The sequence below is a fragment of the Rhinolophus sinicus genome, chromosome 17 (assembly GCF_057876585.1).
Source record: "Rhinolophus sinicus isolate RSI-liver-muscle chromosome 17, RSI-T2T, whole genome shotgun sequence".
NCBI classification, from domain to species: domain Eukaryota; kingdom Metazoa; phylum Chordata; class Mammalia; order Chiroptera; family Rhinolophidae; genus Rhinolophus; species Rhinolophus sinicus.
The window spans coordinates 153,496,319-153,516,932 of NC_142517.1; the positions used below are offsets into that span (position 1 = coordinate 153,496,319).

At 35.8% G+C, this 20,614-nt stretch overlaps 1 protein-coding gene across 7 annotated transcripts in view; it reads right to left on the reverse strand.

Moving 5' to 3' along the window:
- Window positions 1-18,989, reverse strand: part of KCNH7 (potassium voltage-gated channel subfamily H member 7) — a 438,357-nt gene extending 419,368 nt beyond the window's left edge. For 3 of the 7 annotated variants that reach the window (XM_074337148.2, XM_074337144.2, XM_019727305.3), the window contains exons 1-2: window positions 18,425-18,987; window positions 16,520-16,750 (exon numbers count right to left, since the gene is read on the reverse strand). In XM_074337148.2, coding sequence (XP_074193249.2) covers window positions 16,520-16,750; window positions 18,425-18,500 — 307 coding nt within the window. In that variant the 5' untranslated portion in view covers window positions 18,501-18,987. Of the gene's footprint in view, window positions 1-16,519; window positions 16,751-18,424 lie in introns of all 7 variants that reach the window. The other 4 variants (XM_019727307.3, XM_019727306.3, XM_088794493.1 and 1 more) reach the window with 3 other exon arrangements.
- Window positions 18,990-20,614: the final 1,625 nt, after the last annotated feature.

Below are 20,614 nucleotides of genomic sequence, written 5' to 3' on the forward strand. Positions count from 1 at the left end.
AAAATACGACCTAGCCAATCAACTCTAACATGTCTTTTGGAGCAAAAATTAACATAAGACTGGGTCTTATATTATATAATACCCAGTCTTATATTATAGTAAAATAAGGCTGGGTCTTATATATTAACTTTTGCTCCAAAAGATGCATGAGAGTTGATTGTCTGTTTAGGTCTTATTTTCAGGGAAACCAGGTATATATTTAACTATGCTTTCTTTCAATCTTTCAGTCTTCAAAGAAATCTTTGTCATTCCAGATATCACTATTACGGTAAAGAAGAGATGCTTCTGACTACATGAGTAGCACATATGTATCTTTTGGATTACATAATTAATTTCCTCATAAACATTATTACCCAGATTAAAAAACCCACTTAAAAATCTGCCCTACCAAAGAAACCCTTCCTACCATTCCAGTTTCCTTTCTTTACTGACCCACATTTTGTTTTTGTAGAACAATTGGATCTGAACCAAATAAAAGCTGACTCTAATTAAAATGGTCATTTCTGTCCTTTCTCATAATAGAATCTTGAAAACTACAAGTAGAAATCAATAGAGGATATGCGACGCTGAAAGGCTCACAGATTATTGAAGATCTATTTGCCACTTAAAAATAAAAAGAATGCCTTTAAATAAAACTGGGACACCATTTACTAATATAGGAGAGAATGAGATGTAATTGGTTTAGATATAATTTTAAAAGGATAAAATATTGGATTTAAAATTATGAACTGTCACTATTCCAAGGGGTGAAAGTGAATAGAAAACAGGCTGAAATATAATAAAATAAGAGGCTTAGTTTCTTTGAGGCATTGTTAAAATCTGTGTTTTTCCTGGTAACCTCCCTTAATTGACTCTCCACTCTCAACATCTTCTTTTGTCTTTAGCTGAGGGTGGTATTTAAGGTGATGACTTCAGCCATTTTGGTGAGTTACTCAGTTTTCCTTGGCCTCTCTCATATATACAGGAGGTATACATGTTATTAAAATTTAATTTATTTTTCTTTTGCTAATCTGTCTAATGTCAATTTGATTATTAGACCAGCCAGAAGAAACTTGAAGGATAGAAGAAAAAATTTCCTCTGCTACAATCTCAATAACCAGGGTCAATTTCAAAGGAATAGTTAGTTGAACCTGGAAGGAAAAGAAGAGATTTACAATTTCTGCTTTTGGAAAGGTTTTTTCCCCCCTTTTTTGGATTGTAGCACTGAAAAAGCTAAATTTATTTACAAACCCAATTTTCCCAGACAGAGATGATTCCCCTTATGTTTGTATGGGGTGTGGAAAAATACAAACAATATGAGAATACCAGCTGTACCACTTTCACTTAACTTTCCTCTGAAAAACAATGCCTTACTTCTTCCTTTTGATTTTTTTTAAATTGCATTTTTCTCTTTAAATATGGAGAAATCAATTTCCATTTAAACTCATCAGAAATACGTTTACTCTCATTGCAAATGTAACTAGTTAATAAAAATAGTGTTTTTATTAGAATGTTTGATAACTTTCTACTTTAATGCTATCTATCCCAACTTTTCTGTGGTTGTTCCTCCTGCTTAGGATACATCCTTTAGACAAAAAAATTGTATCCATAAAGAAGGCAAATTTTATACACAAATGAAGGCTAATTACAAAGAGACTAACACAATTGACTAAGGCCTGATAGTCATAAGCTGGAAAAAAGATGACTGTGCACCCATTATTAACAGATTCTATAACAAAGATCCTTCATGGGATTCTTAGGAGTAAAGGATATCCTCTAAAGGACTGTTGGCATTCGACAATGAACTCGTTCTCTTTACCTTTAGTCCATTCTGTTCTTATGATTTACTGCAGTTCAAAAAGTGGTTGAGGTTAATTAGTTTACTTTTAGTTTAACCTTCAACATGGTATTTATAGAGGTTAAGGTTAATTCCTTTACTAAGAGCCTTCAATGTGGTACTTACAGAGAGATTCATTTATAGTCTTATTTCAAAGAGTTCAGCAGGTGCAGTATTCATTAGAGGCATTCTGACTCACTTCTCCGGATTGCAAGTCACTGTCCTTGTCTACACAGTAAGCATTTTAGGCTTCAGAAGAATGAGTGGCTACATTTTTAAACTCACCAGTTTCAGTAGGTTAAAATATGTGCGTGAAAACTCTGTACTATATTTTCAAAATGTCTATTCACACAGTGCCAGATATAGATTGTATGTAGAGGGTGTATACATCCAGTAAGTCTGGACAGTCTTGGATTTTTCCTGTTCTCCTGATGTAAGTATTATTTATATTTTTTACTTTTAAACGAATCCTGCTTTGAATAATAATTACATAGCCACTTTCGCTATGGTGTCTATATTTGGGTATGTACATCTTCATACTTGCTTCAAATCAATAAGTTTCAATTAATTCCACTGCTTTGTTTTAAATAAGATTTACCCTCGATTCCCACCAAATCCTGGCCTGAAGAGTACACTGACCTTGAAACTCATTGTGACTTAAAAAACTTTGGCTTTCAAAACTTACTGTTTTTTGGAATACCATTACTGGAATTGGTTGCAAGGTAGCTAAAAGATACTAGGTATGCACAGACCAATTTTAAGAGCCCAACTTGCCAGAATGCTTACATAACCATACCTAAAACGAATTGCAACATTTCAAAATAGATCTAAAACATAAATAAATAAATAAATAAATAAATAAATAAATAAATAAATAAATAAATAAATAATACAGACTTTGATACATTCATAGTCTACAGGATAAAGCCCTTGGGACTTCACATTTCAAATTTTCAAGAAATATTGTTAATTTCTTCTTTTATCTACTGACATCAACACTTGGTACACATTTTTTATTCTATCACACAGGCAATTCCAAATTTCCTTTGGAGCATGACATTCAGTGAACATGTTAACTTACTATGTATCTTTAACCCAATTCCTTTTAACATTTCTTTTCTTTTCATATTATTTTATTTGTTAACACTTATATTGCACGGACTGGGTACCGGGAACTATTGCAAGTGCTTTTATAAATTTAGACACATTTAGTCCTCGCAAAACCTATAAGATAGATTCTATTGTTGTCATAGTCTCCACTTGTGATGATGCTAAGGACAAGTTAGTTGGGTAAGTGCTGAATATCACACAGTGAATACATTCAGGTTTTAGACCCAGGCAACCTGACTGCAGAGTCCATGACTTTAGCCATTATACTATGCTCCCTCTTTATCATCCTTTTCAAATAGGCAACAGCTGGCTTCCACTTCATTGAAGAAGAAACTGACAGATCAAATGGTTAAGAGAGTTTCCCTTATGTTTTAAAGCATTAATTTATTTAAAGAAATTACTTGTTGAACAGCTATTTTTTTCAAGGCACTGAATTAGGCCCTGGGAAAACAGAGATGAATTTATTTCTAAAACACCAGAGGCAATTAGAGGTGGTTGTCTAATTGCATTTAGGAGAAGAAGATTTGAATCCTCCAAATTTAAAACATGCCTAAAATCCAGAAACAATTCACACTTTTCTGTCAAGATGGGACTTGACTCTACACATGTATACACTGTGTGTATCAGGGACCCTACATGGACAGCAAGAGCGTTAAGGTGGTACAGTAGAATTCTGAGGGTATAGGCTCTGAAACAAGACAATCTGCACTTACATTACAGCTTTGTTATATACTACTTGTATCGCCTTGGGAAAGTTTATTGAATTCACCTTTCCAATCTGCAGAATGGGAACAAATACTGACTTCATAGGATGTTGTTAGTATTGGGAAAATGAGATTTTTATCAAAGTAGTAGCACATTGTATGTGATCAATAAATGATAGTTATTATTAATGTTATTTAAACTACTCAAACCACACTCTGCTTTTTAACTCATCCCAGTTATAGAATAAGATGTAAGTTGCTGGAGAGAGATAATTTAAGAAGCCCACTCATTAGCAAGATACCAGTGTGCATAAATGTAAATAAAATAAAAACAGCAAGAAGAACATCATTCCAGGGTCTGATTTTTTTTTTTTTATGTGAGTTATGCTTAAATTAGTTATGGAAATGGGGAAGGGTTGATTATTCCAATTCTGCAACAATGAGATTGGTAGCAATGAGGTCCTACCTGGCTATATGATAATGCCATGACTTTAAAAAAAAGTTTTCTGAATTTTGTATTCCCTAGTTCTTGGAATCTGTAAGGTAGCACACATCACTTCTGCTGGAATGTAAATAAAACACCTGGGATTTCTTTTGTTTATCTTTTCCAAGTATTCTGTTAAACGTAGCTAAAATAGTTAAAAGGTCAGGCATCATCTTCATTTTATTATTTTAATTCTCAAATTCTGTAACATCAGATATTCTAACTAAACTTTCTAAGCCATGTCTTCTGGGAAAAAAAATTAATGTCACTAACAATTTTTCTAATGCCATAGAAGTATTAATGAAAATACTCTTGCTTCTCCTTTTGTACTTGAAGTTAATTTTCATTTCTGTAGCTGAGCTGTACCTCAACCAGACATTTATCTTTATTTTCTGTTCCTATAGTAAAATTAAGAATGATATTATAAACCTCTTACCTGGTAAAGATTTTAGAGAACATAATTAGTATCCTTCACATTTTCAAAAAATTTAGACTAAAGCAAAAGGACTAACACTTTTAGATACAGTATTCTCCAGAGGGAAATTCATCATCGAAGTTATTAGTTATTGGAATTGTCTGAGGAATCAATAGTTAAAACATTTTGTGAATACATTTACAATAATGAATGTTGATGACTATGAAATTTCAGTAGGACACTTTCTGCTCCCTCTAGGAACATGAACTGCAAAAAATACAAGGCCTGCAATTGGCTCTTTGAGAACTGAACAGAAGCTGGCTAACAGCACAGTTGAGGTTGTATATCATCAGAGACATTTTTGTGTAGTCCTTCACTTGGGGAGCAAACTCTGAGAACAGCAATCTGGGAATTCATAAATCCTACTGAGGCTTGGTTAAGTGACATTCATTATAAAGAACACCTGGAGGGAAGACCTGAGAATTGAGTCACAGCTAGAAAGATCAGATTACCTCCACTCTGCATGTCCTGGTTATGTAAGGCAGCCTTGGTTCCCTGCAGTCATTTCAGTAGGATTATATTGGGATACAGGTAGTGGTTTATCTAATACTACCATGAGTTTCTGTCACATATATTTCCTCACAATTATTTTGTTATTTTGAGCATTTAATGCCATTTATGCTTTATAAGTATATTTCAATTTTGTTATAGGGCATCCCAAATTCATGTTTATTGATTATGAGTATATTATCTTCCATGCCAGTCTCTCTGAATCTAAACAAAACTATAAAATTTTAAATATATATATATATATATATATATATATATATATATATGTATATATATATATTCAATGCAAGCTATCAAGTTAAAAACTCTTTCACTAATCAAGATTTTCATCATAGTCAACATAGGTAATAAAGAAATACTGAAAATAACTTAAAATCCAACTTATCCCAAATAGAAAGGAGAAAAAGTTCATGGAATGCTGCTATGTAGTCAAAACTTGGTCCTAGTTTCTGAATCTGAGTCTTAGAAAACTGCCAGCAAACAACTGAAATGAAAATATGAATGTAAATAGCAGTTTTTGGAAGACTGTGCCTGCTATGAGGTGGTGCATTCAGTATGGACAATAAGCTATTGGAGAGATTCCCATTGGTCCTGAGGTTTGGCAATAGTGAACACTGTTTCATTTAAATAAGAAAACAAATTGTCCCAAATATGTTCTACATGTTTTTTTCAGTAAAGATTGTGGGTTAAACTCAATAGTTAGATAATAAGATACTATTTTTATTGGGTCAACAAAAATTTAAAAGAATGCAAGTTTTACTGTACACTGTAAATGTGCAATTAAATGCATTCTCTTTTAGAGTTTAGTTTGACAAGAAGTACCAAAGGTTTTTAAGATACACACACTGTTTTACCCAGAAATTATACTTCTTGGAATATACACTAAAGAAAAAATATAGTGCCAGTGTGCAAGATAGATACACAGGATATTTGTATGCTTTTTTAGAATTGCGAAAGGTGGAAATAATAGTGTTCAGTAACAAGGTATTATTGGTTATTTTATTTCCTTTCATGCAATACTTTGTGAATATTAAAATAATTTTCAAACTGCTCATGTGTTAAATATTATATAATCATTAAAACATTTAAAGATTCAGGATAAATATTCTCAGTGAGAAAAACAGGCTACAGTTTGTATAGTGCTATTCTGGTCTTGTAAAAAGTGTGTGTGTGTGTGTGTGTGTGTGTGTGTGTGTGTGTGTGTGTTTATGTAGAAAAATTACAGATAGAATACATCCCATCATTTTAACAGTGGCTATGTCTTTGGTTCAAAATTATAGCTTACTTTTTTTTTTTACTTGTTCTCTATATTTTCTAATTTTTTTTTGACAGTGGAGTTAAACCACCCTGAGAGACAGTAGAGATACGAAGTCCTTGTTGAGGCGAGGAAATCCTGTATCAGGATGTGACTGATGAAGTGTCTGTGATACCTTACAGACTTCTTTACAATCACAACACATGACTTTGGGTTGGGAAAAATAATGAAATGTGTTGGGAAAGCAATGTAAGTATGGAGTTGTTTTCAGGGTGCAAATATAGACAGCAGGAAAAGACATCAGAATACTTCAGGGTTTTATAAGTATTTCCTCATATGTATTGAACTAAGGATTTCCAGAGAGGGCTGGGATGGTTTGCAAACTTGCACATAGTATTATAATAACATATAAGATATTTTTTTCTTTTAATGACCAGTGGACACCCCGTCTGAATTAGCTGACTGCGTAGGCATCAAGAATCTATCTGAATTGTCCTGATCATTCACCTCTCTCTTTCTAGGCTAACTGAAAAAGAGTGATGAGTTATGTCTGTTTTTAAAGAGTACAGGTTATTAAGTATTAGAATAAATTGCTTCATAATATATAACCATATGGCAGCAACTTATTAAGTTATTCAATTAATAAGCAATGTAGGTTGTTAATTTTAGAACTCTCATATTTAGTAAAATGGCTGGCAAGGGAAATTGAATAAATGAGACTTCTTTAGAACATGCGACCTGACATTTTCATTGGTAAACAAGTGTATTCATGGGTTCTTTTAAATTTACCTTTCACTCTCCATCAGTTTTCTCTGTTTTTAAATAAGTGCCTTAATAAGTCCCTTCAAAAGTTTTAACAGTGAATAGAAGAAACAGACATAGAAACAAATTATTACAAGATAATTTAATAAGTATTCTGATAGAGACATGGGAAAACATGTTGGGAAATTGGACAAGGTTGCCTGAGGGATTTAGAGAAGACCATGCAAAGGACAGACTGATGGCCTCTGGGAGGAGCTCAGAGGCACAAGAAAGTAGGGTGTGTAGCAGGAACCGAGTGTGACATTCAGCCTCCAATGAAGAAAATTGGAGGTGTTGTAAATAAACCAGGAACTCTTCACACCAGTACATGTATGCTTTCCCTTTTAAATACTACTGGTGAATTTGGTCAAATTATGTAATTTTCCTAAGAAATAAAACTTTGTTCTGGGAAAAGGAGGGGATTAGAACACAATAGAGCTTCTGCCATTGAATCACACTACTATGTGAATTCTCTTTCAGACTTTCGGGAGGCCCTTAAGCAAAAGTATCCCCCCAGATATAAATTGACCATATAATTTACAGTCCAAAAATGGGGACGCTTTTAAGACCAGAAAAAGAGTGCCATTAATAATTATGCAAAAATTATAGGTACATGGTAGCTATCCCCTCTCTGCTGAAATTGAACATCCTGCAGACAGAGATTCCTTTCAAATGACACAATTCTGTTTAAAACACAAAATACCTAGGATAAAGCTTGCTTCATTTACCTTTCAGTGTGAATTAAATTAATCAGATTCACGCCTCAGATAATCAGTAAATCTACGATTAAAAACTAGAATTAGGACACACAGGATGAGGTAGGATAAGGTTTAAAAAGTGTATCATTTGGAGGCAGTAACATTTGCAAGCATAGACAAATCTAGATTTTAAACCTCATCTCCACCTTGCTCTGTGGTCATCAGTACTTAACTTCCCTGAACTTCAATTTAATCTGTAAAATGGGATAGTATCTACTCCCAAAGCTGTCATGAAAGCAGATAAAGTAACATATAAAGAGCCAGTCACAGAATTAGAACTCAGTTAACATTGGTACTTAGGGAGAAGATCTAAATTGGGTGGAGGGCTATGATCCATGAAATACAACCATGGGGATTAAAACCTGAAGAGCACATCTGTTTGTATTGGCAATAAATGCATAGCTAAAGACTAACTGATTAACACTATTAAAGACGAGGGATGGTATATACAGAAATGTTTAGCAAAACTAGAAGAAATTTTAACTAATTTCGCTGAGAGAAGTAAATGGGAACTTGATTAAAATTTTTCACTTAACATATAATATTGCATAGCCCTAACATTAATTTTATTGTATTGATGTGATATTAATTAGTACATTGAAAGATCTTAGGAATGTGATTTCAATATGGGGTCTTTTCTAACACAAACAGATTTTTATTATTTTTAACATATAAATATTTGATTTAGTCTGTCCTAGATTTTGTTCTTTACTTGATCTTTGAGATGTTGGTTATGATACCACCACTAATTTTATACTTTAATTTTTGTCATTATGCCCATCATCTTAGGTCATTAATACAGACTTCACTGAATAGAATTAAAGAGGGTGTTTTGAGCACAGTGTTCAATAGCCAATATGAGAAGTAACAGCCATTCTAAGTTGTCTTGAACCCATGCAGTTATTACATGTTTCTCAAAACCCACATATCAAACAACATACAGTAATTAATATGCTTTCAAAACAAAGAAAAACAAACAGAAACGTTCCTAAAGATCCTCAGGAAAGAAGAAGAAGAAGGAAAAAAAAAAACAGGAAAAGGAAACTATAAAACCAGCAATGATGAGCTTCGAGCTGCTGTACCCATGTCTTCTAACTGGTCATGGCAGTGGAAAAAGCAGGTGAACAAAAGCAGTGTAGCTCAGGTAGCCTTCCCGCCTGGCAGAGGCCACTTTGAGATCATTTTACAAACTGAGCCAACAAAAGGCAGGAATGCACCCACAGTCTTCTCTCACTCTCCCCAATTTTTAACCCCCTGAGCACCAGCCAAGACTGTTTTACCCAAGGTAAAAAGTAGTGTGAGACAGGGCGCAAATCAGTGGAAACCACGACAAGGAGAGTTTGTACACAGGCAGAACTACTTTAAGTGAGGAAAGGGCACAGGAGTTGCCTCAGCCATGATCTGAGCTACCCACAGAAAGAGTACTTTGATTTTCTCAATTAGTTATTTCATATAAATTAAAGGAACAAGAGGCATATATACAATATCCAGTCATGGCAACAAGAGCCCGGTACTGCATTTTCTCATAATCAATCTGTGACAAGTAGCAATCTGACCTTCTTAATTATTCAGTAATAGGACAAATTTCCTCTATGGCGATTAATGTCTTACTGTTGCCTGATTCTATTCCTTCTTGGTAGTTCAATACTTTTGCTAAAAGCAGACAGCTCAGTATATAGAGAGAACACAGTCATTTGACAATAATAATGTTTAATAATCATTTTTATTACTACTAAGCTAACTTTATTATTTTAGATTCAACACTCTCATTATTGAGTGACCCTGAGATCAGCTTTGTTGTCAATTAAGAATTTTCAAGAAAACACTGAAGAATAAAATGCAGTACTAGAGATAAAATGCCAATATTGTGTAACTTCTGTAGTAAGTAGAGAGTGTCAAACACAGCTATGAATTCAATTCAGAAAAGAACAGACAAGAACTTTGGGTTTGGCTATTGCATCGAGCTTGTTGGTGACACTATGAGAGTCATTTTGATTTGCTGTTGAGTGAGTTACACTTGGAAAACTGGTTAATAATTTCTGGTTAATAGCTACTCTCTAACTTTGTATTAAATATCTTTCTAGCCATTTGCATAGTTATAGGCTATAAAGATTATTTAATACCCTAACTTATTAAACAAAGGAATATGTCCATTAATAAAATTAAGGTGAAAATTGTTCTTAAGAACATTTTGGAAGTGTTCTTAAGAAAATAAGAGAAATCAAAACATCACACTCTCCCTGTAACTCATTTTTCTCAGGATCTCCTGAGCTCAATCTGTTTGTTTTTCCAGCTCTATGGTATCATTTCTCATCCTCCCTTTATTCTTTGTTCAAGTGCTAACTCAGCACTTGATACTTCATAGTAGGCTCTCTTCCATATATTTTGGACATATTAATTAATAAGACTTGGTATTTTCTCTGAATGAGCTAAAACAAACAAACAACAACAACAACAACAAAAAAACAGATAACATAAAAACAACCAGATAACATTCGGTACAATAATATGTAATGACAGGTAACACACTCCAGGTGCTACAAGGCAGTTGAGAACCAAGTGTTACAGAGAGACAGAGAAATGTTAATTAGTGTTCTGGAGCAGGCAGTGGGGCATCAGGAAGGATTGCACACACGTCTCTTGTTCTGTTTTTGAAAAGATGATAATGTTTCTTTAGGATGAGAAGCTGAGGGACTAGTGATCCATTCAGAGACTCTTTGTACTGGTTATTATAGATAAAGGAAAACTTCTGAAGGGCAAGCAAATAATTGGTGAAATTAAAATGCATGGTCATTTGAGATACTGAGCAGTCAATTATTATTGGAATGTAAGATTTGTAGAGAAATGGGAGTTGGGTTGATAGTCAACTAACTGATATTTATTGAGCACATATTATGGGTAAGCAACCATGCCAGAGAGAATGCTATGTAGTTTATTGTATGCAACATGTTCACTCACCTAACAAAGTAGATATAAATTAGAAAAGAAAATTGAGGGACCAAGAAAGTAAACTTGGTCAAGTTCCCTAGCTATTGTCAGAGCTGGGAACCCCGCTGATTCCTCTAAACATACCCTACTTGAAATACAAGTCAATTCAACTGTGAATGGGCACCAAGCATCCCACTAAAGAGTCTAAAACTTTATCCTGAGAGTTTTAATGAATGAGATAGGGTTTTCAACCAAGTGAAGACATAATTGCATTGAGCAGCAAATGTGTCAGTGTTGTTAAGCACTCAAACTTCACCACTTTATGAGATGTGTGTGATTTGGCAAATTAATCTCTCGGGGCTCAGTGTCCTTCTCATAAAATGGGGATAATAAGAGTGTATACCTTAGGGTATAGTCACACCCATTATTAATACATCAAATTCATTTACAGTGATGCATGGCTCCAGTAAGTCATCAGAGTATGTAATTCTTGTTGCACAAGCAGCTGTCTGATGGCATTGGGGGGCATGGATTGGAGAGGGAGGAAGACTTCAGTACTCAATACTCTGGATTAAGAGAGTTTTTACTAGGGCATTTACCAGTGCTGAAGAAGTGAGTGAAGCACCAGGAACTATTTCAAATGTAAAGATTGAAAGGAACTAGTAACCAATTAAGTGGGTTTAGGGAGGAGAGGGAGAATGAAAAACAAGAAATGACCCTGAGGTTTCCAGATTAGCTGGCCAGATGAGTGTTGATGTCTTCACATTTCACATTCCAACTGCTACTTCCCTGTGACTCAATTATCCTAGGGCTCTCCTGGCTGCTAACCATCAATAACTGATTTAGTGATTATTTATAGCAAAAAATTACAAATATAAATGACCTTGGAAGCCAGTAGAAGCGAGATAAATTGTTTAATCCCGCTAAGTCTAGCCTATGCATATAGCCCTAAACTGACCCTGTGCTTAAGCCCGTTGGACATAAAAATAACTGAGCAGTTATCTCTCAAGCAGAGTGACAACGGGGCCTCTTTTTAGCACCAAAGTTGCTTAGAGGTATGGTGCCGGTCGGTGGAGAAAAGGGACGGATGAGCAGAACCCACCCATGGTTTTAGGACATTTTGTTTTAATTTGGGACAATACTGAAACAAAGCCTTCAAAGTGCGAGGAGGATTGTTTCTTGATCATTGTGAGTTTATCAACAAATGTAACTGATCCAATTTAAAGTCTATACAATATGAGAGTCCATGAGCTGTTAGGAAGTTTAGGTATACAAAAGAAAATGTATTTTAAGATTACCGTTGTTATAGTACTACTCTATTAGGCAGAACATGAAAATGTGTAAACACAAAGTTAAAGTGAACTCCAAAACAAACTCTAGGCAAGATATTCTCGGAAAATCTTTTTGTTTGAATTATACACACATAAAATATACTTTTATTCTTTTCAAAAAACTATCATCTGTATCTCTACTATGCAATTCAGGAATTACAAGAGTTGAATATTTTACATGCCATATAACTTATATAAAGCTATTGTAAGATATGTTTTTGAGCTATTGAAATTTTAGCTAAACTACATTGTTTCCTTAATAAGTTATTATTGTATATAAATGACAAAAGGTGACAGGAAATATACATAAACACGTTTATATTAGAGTTGGTGACTAGAGGAAGGGTGGTACTGAACCTTAAATTCTGTTTCCATTTATACGAAAGTGTCTTCATTCATAGTCCATATATTATTTTTTCTTTAAAAAACAATTTCATGAAGACATATTGAGAGGAAGATAGAAATGAACATTAGTCACTCTGTAATACAAATATTCTAAAAGCAGAGCTCGGTTTGTATCCTCCTTTGCATCTCCTCCAATTGTTCCTTCAGTGCCTAAAACAATACCTTAGAGAAAGGTGGTCCTCAGTACGTACCTTCACCTTCAATTACAACAACACAATACTTTCTATAAAGTCTATCCAAATAACTCTTAGAGATGGTAAATGCAATGTTACCAAACCAAACTGTTTTTAGTTTAGTTGAATCAAGCACTGCCTCCCGAACTTTGTACTGGTCCCAGCATGACTGGTGCCCTGTCTGGATCTGGTCTCTGTCTGGATCAAAACAAGACTTCCTTTAGCCCCTTATTATCCATTAGTTCTTTAAAGGCAACACAAAGACAGGGATATTTCTCTTTTGTTAACAAAATTGCCATTGTACTATGTTTCAAAGCTCAATAGCAAAAATATAGGAATACTCTGACCTCTAAAAATAATGCATTTTATGTTCTGATTTCCTACTGGCTTAAGACCTTTATTTCTCTTGGAGAAATCCATTTTGATTTTCCAAATGTTTAGAGTTGCTAGATAATTTAAAGTAAAAATGATATGGCTGAAGTAAGTGGTGGTTTAGCACTTCAACTAGCTATCTCTAATCCATGACAACACCCAAATAGGATGAGCAATAAACTAAGGAATGATTCACTGAATTATTCTTTCCTGTGTTCTTACAATTAACATCCTCTCCAAACTATAAGCTAGTTAGTAACTGAAGTGTTTGCTATTTCTCAATCACTATTCCTAAAAAGGTGTTTTTAAAGTGAATGTATTACGCTATTAAAACACTTGCCCATCCTTATATAAGCCTCAGAATAATTATAGTTATGAATAATTAGAGTTTTATGTCAAAGGATTTATAGCTTTATCACCTCAAGCAATATTTCACAGCTGCCAAGAATGATTTATGCAATAATGACTTAACCTGTAAAATAGAATCCTCAAAGGGAGGACTGTCAAATATTCCTACTGCATATAACAAGGTTTTAAAAAACTGATATTCTAGTAAACAGGGAGTCCAACTGTACCTAGTAAAATCCCATAAAGTAACATGGTAGGAAGTGTTGCTTCTCAATGGTGATCTTGCAGCTCGCCATGCACTGCATCAATGTGAACTCATTGCATAGATCACGGGTTTAAACTGCTTATAAAGCCTCCGGCCACTTTGGAAAACAAGCGTTCAGAAATAATGTCATGCTCATAATTTTGCTACTCCACTTTGAGTGAATGAAAAGGTAGAAACAGAATAGCTCAACTTTTTCTTAATTTGTTCTTGTGCTTATTATATCACTATTCATATTCCTGGGAAATGCTAAACAAAGAATAAGAAAGCATTTACTGAATATACTTAAGAAACCTCTCAAGAATCTCTTAAAAGTGAGCTCAATAACAAAAAATTAAGGAAAAATTTTTTTAAACAAACCAATGAAAATGTTGGTGATTTTTTCCCTTCCTGATTTTATAAATGTAAACTGGCTGGCAGGTCTCTAAGAGGCAAGCAGTTGGATTTTACAAACTCTTAGTTTGCAGTTGGCATGAGAATAAAAACAATACACTTGAAAGATCCTTTACAAGGTATATGAACTTGTAGCAAAAATACAAGTTGATCACGTTCAAAGCAAATAAGTCTGACTGAGTCTTCGCAATCTAAAGAGGTCATTCAAATTAATCTTTTTCTTTGGAAAAAATGGAAAAGCTTGATCCATCACTCATGTTTCCCATATCAATTAAAGCAAAATAGGCAGATTTTCCATTAACTCTAAAGATACCCAACTTCTCATTGACTGAGTCACATCTGAAAATGAAGCCAGAAGAATCAAAATCATCTCCAAAGGTGGATATTTATATACCTAAACAAGCTTCCAAATAAAAATTATTTCTCCAAAACAGGGAAGTTTTAATTCATATAAGCAAGCAAATCACTCAGATAGGAAGGTTTGCGTTAGTCAATGTACCAGCATCTGCACTGCAGAAATTTTTACATTAAAGTTTGTGGTTCCACATTAAAGTCCTTTTTTTAAAGGTGTTTTTAGATTATTTTACACACTCACATTGTACAAGTCAAAGTAGGTTTCAAAACATCACCATTCCACTTGCAGTGTAATGAAGAACAACTTCTACTTGAAAACACTGTCTGAAAAAGATAGTTGGTATCTAAATAATCTGGACAGTCCAGATTCATTTTATGCTTAAAGTCTATAAGTTGAAAAAAATTCTGAAATGTCCCGGAAAACATATGTGAACCAAACATGACATGCAGTAACCACAATAGAGACTGTGTCAACATCATGATAAATATTCAGATAGAAAAAAAATATATATCAGACATTCAAATTATTCCAAAAGTCAAATTCTTGGCATCAGAAACATACACACACAAAGAGCAGTTTTGCATTTGGGTAGTGAAAACCTCAGCCAAAGAAATGCTTTCAAGACAACAGAGCAATTAAATTAGGCGCTTTCTGGTATGCCAGCACTACTGATTGAAATGTGGGGGGAAAATTAGAAGAACTTTAAAAACAATCTCTATGCTGGTTGATAATCATATCAATTATGATAATCATATCATAATTGTTTTCATTCCAGAGTAATCCAAAGTTATACAAACCTGCTTTTCCAATCATACTTTGCTATGCATACTGACTCAAGTTGATAGAAAACCCAGTAATTAAAAATTATACATTTTCCATCATTAAAGATTTGAGAGAAGAAGAGGAAGAGTTAAACCTTTTACCTGCTAGGATTTGTTCTCTGTATTTTACCAAATGACAAGTCACTATACGATATAGGCTATGACACATCACTCATGTATTCATTTTTAAAACTTGAGTTACCTAACAATCTGACTAGATACCCTTCTGTCTCACTAATTTCTGTCAATGGAATAAAAAAAAAAAAGATAATGCAATGTCAACAAAACTAACTACAACATGAATTTTAAACCTGTTTACCTTTATCCCTAAATTATTAACTATCATTCAGTGTGCACACTTAAAAATGGGTATATCTCAATATTCATTACATGTGAATATATATATAGCATTTAATGAATGAATGCCTGTCCATTAAATGCGTATTTTTTGAGAACTATTATAGATCTAACATATTTATGCTCCTATAGCAAGACTGAAAGAAGGAGGAGTGCCCTTGAAGTTGAGATATGACCTTAAATTGGAGATATCAGTTTTGCTGCAGCTGTAAAAATGAATACTAATAACTCCACAGTCTCATAGTTCCTTTTCTTCGTTTCTTTTTTTAGGACAAATCTTGCATACAAGAACAGCCTTTATTATTTGAATATACATAAGTTCACTAGATCAATTTTATAAGTTCTTATATGTTATCCTTGATCATGTATAAAAAGGAGCAAAAGAGAAAAGAGGTAGTGCCTGTCAAATGAAGCCGAAGACCCAAGAAACATATATAACTGGAATAGTTTTAGTTTCAGATATACGGTTTCCAACAAGACTTTGCTTTAAAAATATTTTCAAGTTCAAGCAAATAAAACTCTGCATTTCTCTCCCACCAAATACATATCAATGCAACCAGTAAATCTTTGGCCTTTTTATTATTCCTTAAAAGAGAGAGTAAGACTGATTTGTGGCCTTTTGCCCTCAGTGACATTAAGTTACTAAACTTTTGAAGAGTACAGAGTACCCTTATTCAAAGAAGAAACTGTTCCTACTAGTCTACTAATGAGAGTACCCATATTTGTTGAATCAAAATACTCTAAGCCAAGCATATCTACACCTGAATATTTGGGGCTTCCATGCATATGAACTTTCAGTAATCAGTTGTCAAAATTTCATTTCAATGGAACCAAATACAAGAAATTTTAAATAAACTTTACCATCTTTGTGATAGTAGGTGACCTCCACTTTCCTCTCCTCTGACCCCAGCAATGCCTGGGCAATTTGGGCAATATCATGCCTCTTGGTCTCGGGCCCATGGAGAAAGTCGCAAGTGCATGGCTTTTGCATGACATCTGGCCTGGAGAAACCAGTCATCTCACAGAACCCATCGTTGCAGTAGATGATGGCACAGTTCTGCACTCTGGCATTTGCAATGATAAATTTTTTATCTGTAATAAGAAGATAGTAAGGTATCTTTTAAAAAGTTTCCACAAGATTCTCATAAACACTGGAACAATTTGTTGCAGAATAGGAGATCTGAAATGCAGGTGCTTCCCAAATTGCTAAGTATCCAGGCTTTCAAAAGGTGGGGGGGGGGGGGAGGGAACAGTAACAACCTTAAATGTGAAAGTAATGGCCCTATGTAGTTTTAACCAAAAAAAAAAAAAAAAAAAAAAAGGAAAAGTATTAAGAAACTACTCTTCAAATTTTGAGAATGTAATCATTCAAATAACATAGTTTTCACTCCCTCTAACTCCCTTGGGTCCTAATGTATACTCAGACAACTAGCTGCCCCATTGATATTTTCAGAATGTCATGTAATTGCATAGTAAATATTTTCAAGGCCAAAACCATGAAACATCCTATAGCTGTCAGATTTCTCACTTCATCCCTGACCCTTAGAGTACATCTTTCTCAAAGTAGTTATTATTCTTGAATTTGGCTTTTCTCTATCTCTAAGGCATACTACACACAACACAAATGAAACTATTTCACATTAATTAGGAGTCCACTAATGCAAAGGTTCACCTGTTCATAATATATATTTTCCAAAACATAAAAATTCACACACACACATATCCACAAACAAAATAAATATCATGTTAACACCTTTTCACTTTTACCCTGGGAGAAATCTGAATTTTTACGTAGCAGTAGGTATTGTAATCTAAAGAGTTTATTAACTTTGACCACAGATTATATTTACTATTTTTAGATAGAGTATGAAGCAGGATACACAAGTTTATTTTATACACAAGCTACTATATACTCATGTCACTAAAGCCATAAATATCACTGCAAAATGTACAACATAAATGTGTGTTAATGTGGTTTTAAGAAAATGCCAAATATCAATTAACAAGTAAAGGATTTAAAATGAACATATTTATATAACAATAATTAATTCTTTATAGCGTGTCTACATGAGAATATTAAATTTCTCTCACAGTCTTTGTGGGATGTACTTATTGCACTTCAATTTTTAAATGTTTAGATGGAAATTTAAGGAGATAATAAAGAGACAGGAATATTATTTTGCATAATGAGCTGGAAACTAGCACGGAGTAGATATTACTTTTTTCAGAGCATCCTGCATGGGATATATTTGCATTGATTCAATGCAAAGTTTAGCCTCTATAAACTAGCAGCAGGCAAGCATCCCTGTCATACCACAGCCTTGCAATTTAACCAAGGTAAAATGCAGTTTGCATAGCCATTTACGTCGCTGCTACCATTCACATTCTCTTGTTCCAACAATATCCTTTGCCCTGCTCCTGACTTTTAATAAGTCTTAATAGCCTCACAATATAAACTCAGGTTCTACTAGCTCATTGCCTTTAAGATAGTAGCAGAGCAGGACACTGAGAAGCAAGGCAGATAATGGAGCAGTGGGAGAACAGTATCCAATTGCCTCCTATAATGGAGACCATAATCTAAAATGTAAATCAAAATTAATATCAGAGGGAGAACACTCCCGCTGCCATTCGAACCGCCTGGCTTCGTTTCACAGCCTCTTAACTTGTCAGAGCCCGGAGTTGCCGTCTCCTCCGCTTGTCAGCGGCGGACGCTAAGTGCACTATCAAAGCAGAAAGCGAGGGAGAAAAGAGAACAAATGAACTTACTTTGCCCTTCAAATTTCCGTATGATGGTCCCCAAAAATGTGTTTTGCGGTGCCACATGCCCCCTGCGAACAGGCATGTTGACCTCGGTCTTCCGAGGAGCGCTCTCCGCGAGCTCCGGACTTCTCCCGGGATCTCTCCTCCGGCTAGAGCCCAGGCCAGCGCGCGAGCCGCTCTCGGTAGCAGAGCATCCTCTTTGGAAACCAGCAATCTCCTCCCATTAGCACCACTTCTAGATACCCGCTTTCCTCACCGGAGTCCAATCCATTCCCCTCACCTTCCGGACTGCCGCCGGTGAGAAGGTTTAAGGGTGGGGAGAGAGGAGGAGGCGGGGTGAGGGGAGGCGGCGGGGGAGGGAGCCGTGGGGGAGGGGGCGGGGAGTCACAAGGGCAATCGATCTGTTTCTCTTCTCCCAAACAGCGCCAATTTCCCAGTGCAAATGGGCTTAACCTAGAGGTGGCTCAGAGCTGTGAGGATGGCTGAGCGGGGATGGAAGACTTGTGTGGCTGTTGCAGGAAGGGTAGACAGAAAAGGAGGCTGGGGGGTGGGGGTGGGGGGAAGGGTTGACGTTTCTATCCCCGCCTTCTCCCCCTACACACACACACACACACACACACACACACACACACACACACTCCCTTTATCCGGAGAGCTTAGGCGCCGCCACAGCTCGGATTACTCAAGCGTGTTTAGCGGAAGCCAGCCAAGAAATCTCCAAAACTCAGTGACAAACAGCTACTCTAGGAAGATGATCTCTACGGCCGCCAGCCACGGGCTCCATCCCTGAGCTCCTCACGCCGCAGTAGCTAAAACACCCTTAGCCGCAAAGAAAAGACAGGTGGGAAAACAATCCCTCAATAAGGACTATTTCTAAACTCTGGTGGCATTAAGGAGGTTGAAGATTGAGAATGAGCCAGTTTTAAGGGTGCAGTTAGCCTCAGGGTGCACTTGGACCCACGGGCTCCGCGGAGATAGGCGCTGAAGCCGGAGCTGAATTGGCGCTCCAGTCCCTGCCCGGCGCTGAGCCGCGCCTCCCAAAGACAAGGCTGCTGGCGCCGCGGCTGAGCATGCCCAGTTTCACTGCTACAACCTCTGAGGAGATGCAAGGTTGAGGGGTGATTGGGATGTAGGTGCTGGAGGCTGCGAGAAAGATGAGAAGGCCAAAGACTGTGCTAACAACTGGTACTAAACAAGTAAAGAGTTTGAAAGGGACGTGGCTGGGCGCGAGGGGAAAGGAACAAAAGGTGGGTGGGGCTCAGAGTTACCATCCTTGGCATAACCTCCCATGGCACTCATCTCCTGAATACACTAGGCACACCTTCCTGTTCTCTTCCATCATTTCTAAGGGGTCATCTCGTTTAGAATGGGAAAGTGTTGGAGGCGCAGAAGAGTCCTCTTCGTTTTTGCTTCTCGGAACCTGCCAGCGCAGGAATCTCACTGTATAAGTACATACACTTCTGCCAAAATAGTCCTCCTGGAGACAGGAAATCAAATGTGACAAGCCAGGCTAGGAGAGGATGTTTCCTAAGTTGTTTTTTCTAGTTCTTCTTCTTTTTTCTTCATTTATATTATCTCCTCCTTTAACCTAAAAGTCAGCTCCTCTCCACTCCCCTTTCCCTAATGGAATTTGCCACCACTACAACCAACAGAACTAGAACACGAAGAAACCTCTTGTTTCCAGCTGGTGATTAAGGTCCAGAGGCCACTTCAAAACATGCAGTTGTGTGATGAAAGTTTTGGGGGTTCTTGCAGCCCATTAGCCTGCTTGCCCTGTGCCTTGAATAAGACAAATTCATATTTTCTCAGTTGCAACCTAAAATCTGAAGTAAAAAAAAAAATGAGGATGGAACTGAGAAGGGTCAAGAGGGAGAGTTAGATGAGGGAAGTTGAATCATGTGGATTGCTATAAATAACGAGGAAATAAACATAACAACTTTTACGTTCCAGAAAACACAAGCCAAGGGAAAAACAATCCAAACAAGAACCTAAGAAATTCTTACTGTTTCACATCAGGGTGATGAAAATGAATCAGAAACATCCAGGTGAGACATTGCCTGGAAATATTGAATTTTTCAGTTAATTAGTTTTACTTAAAAAAGGATCAATATATGCCAACGCTTAGGCTCTTATGGTATCTTGAGCTTTTCTGAAGCTGTACCATTCCCTCTCTCGGAATATAAAAAGACACGCTCT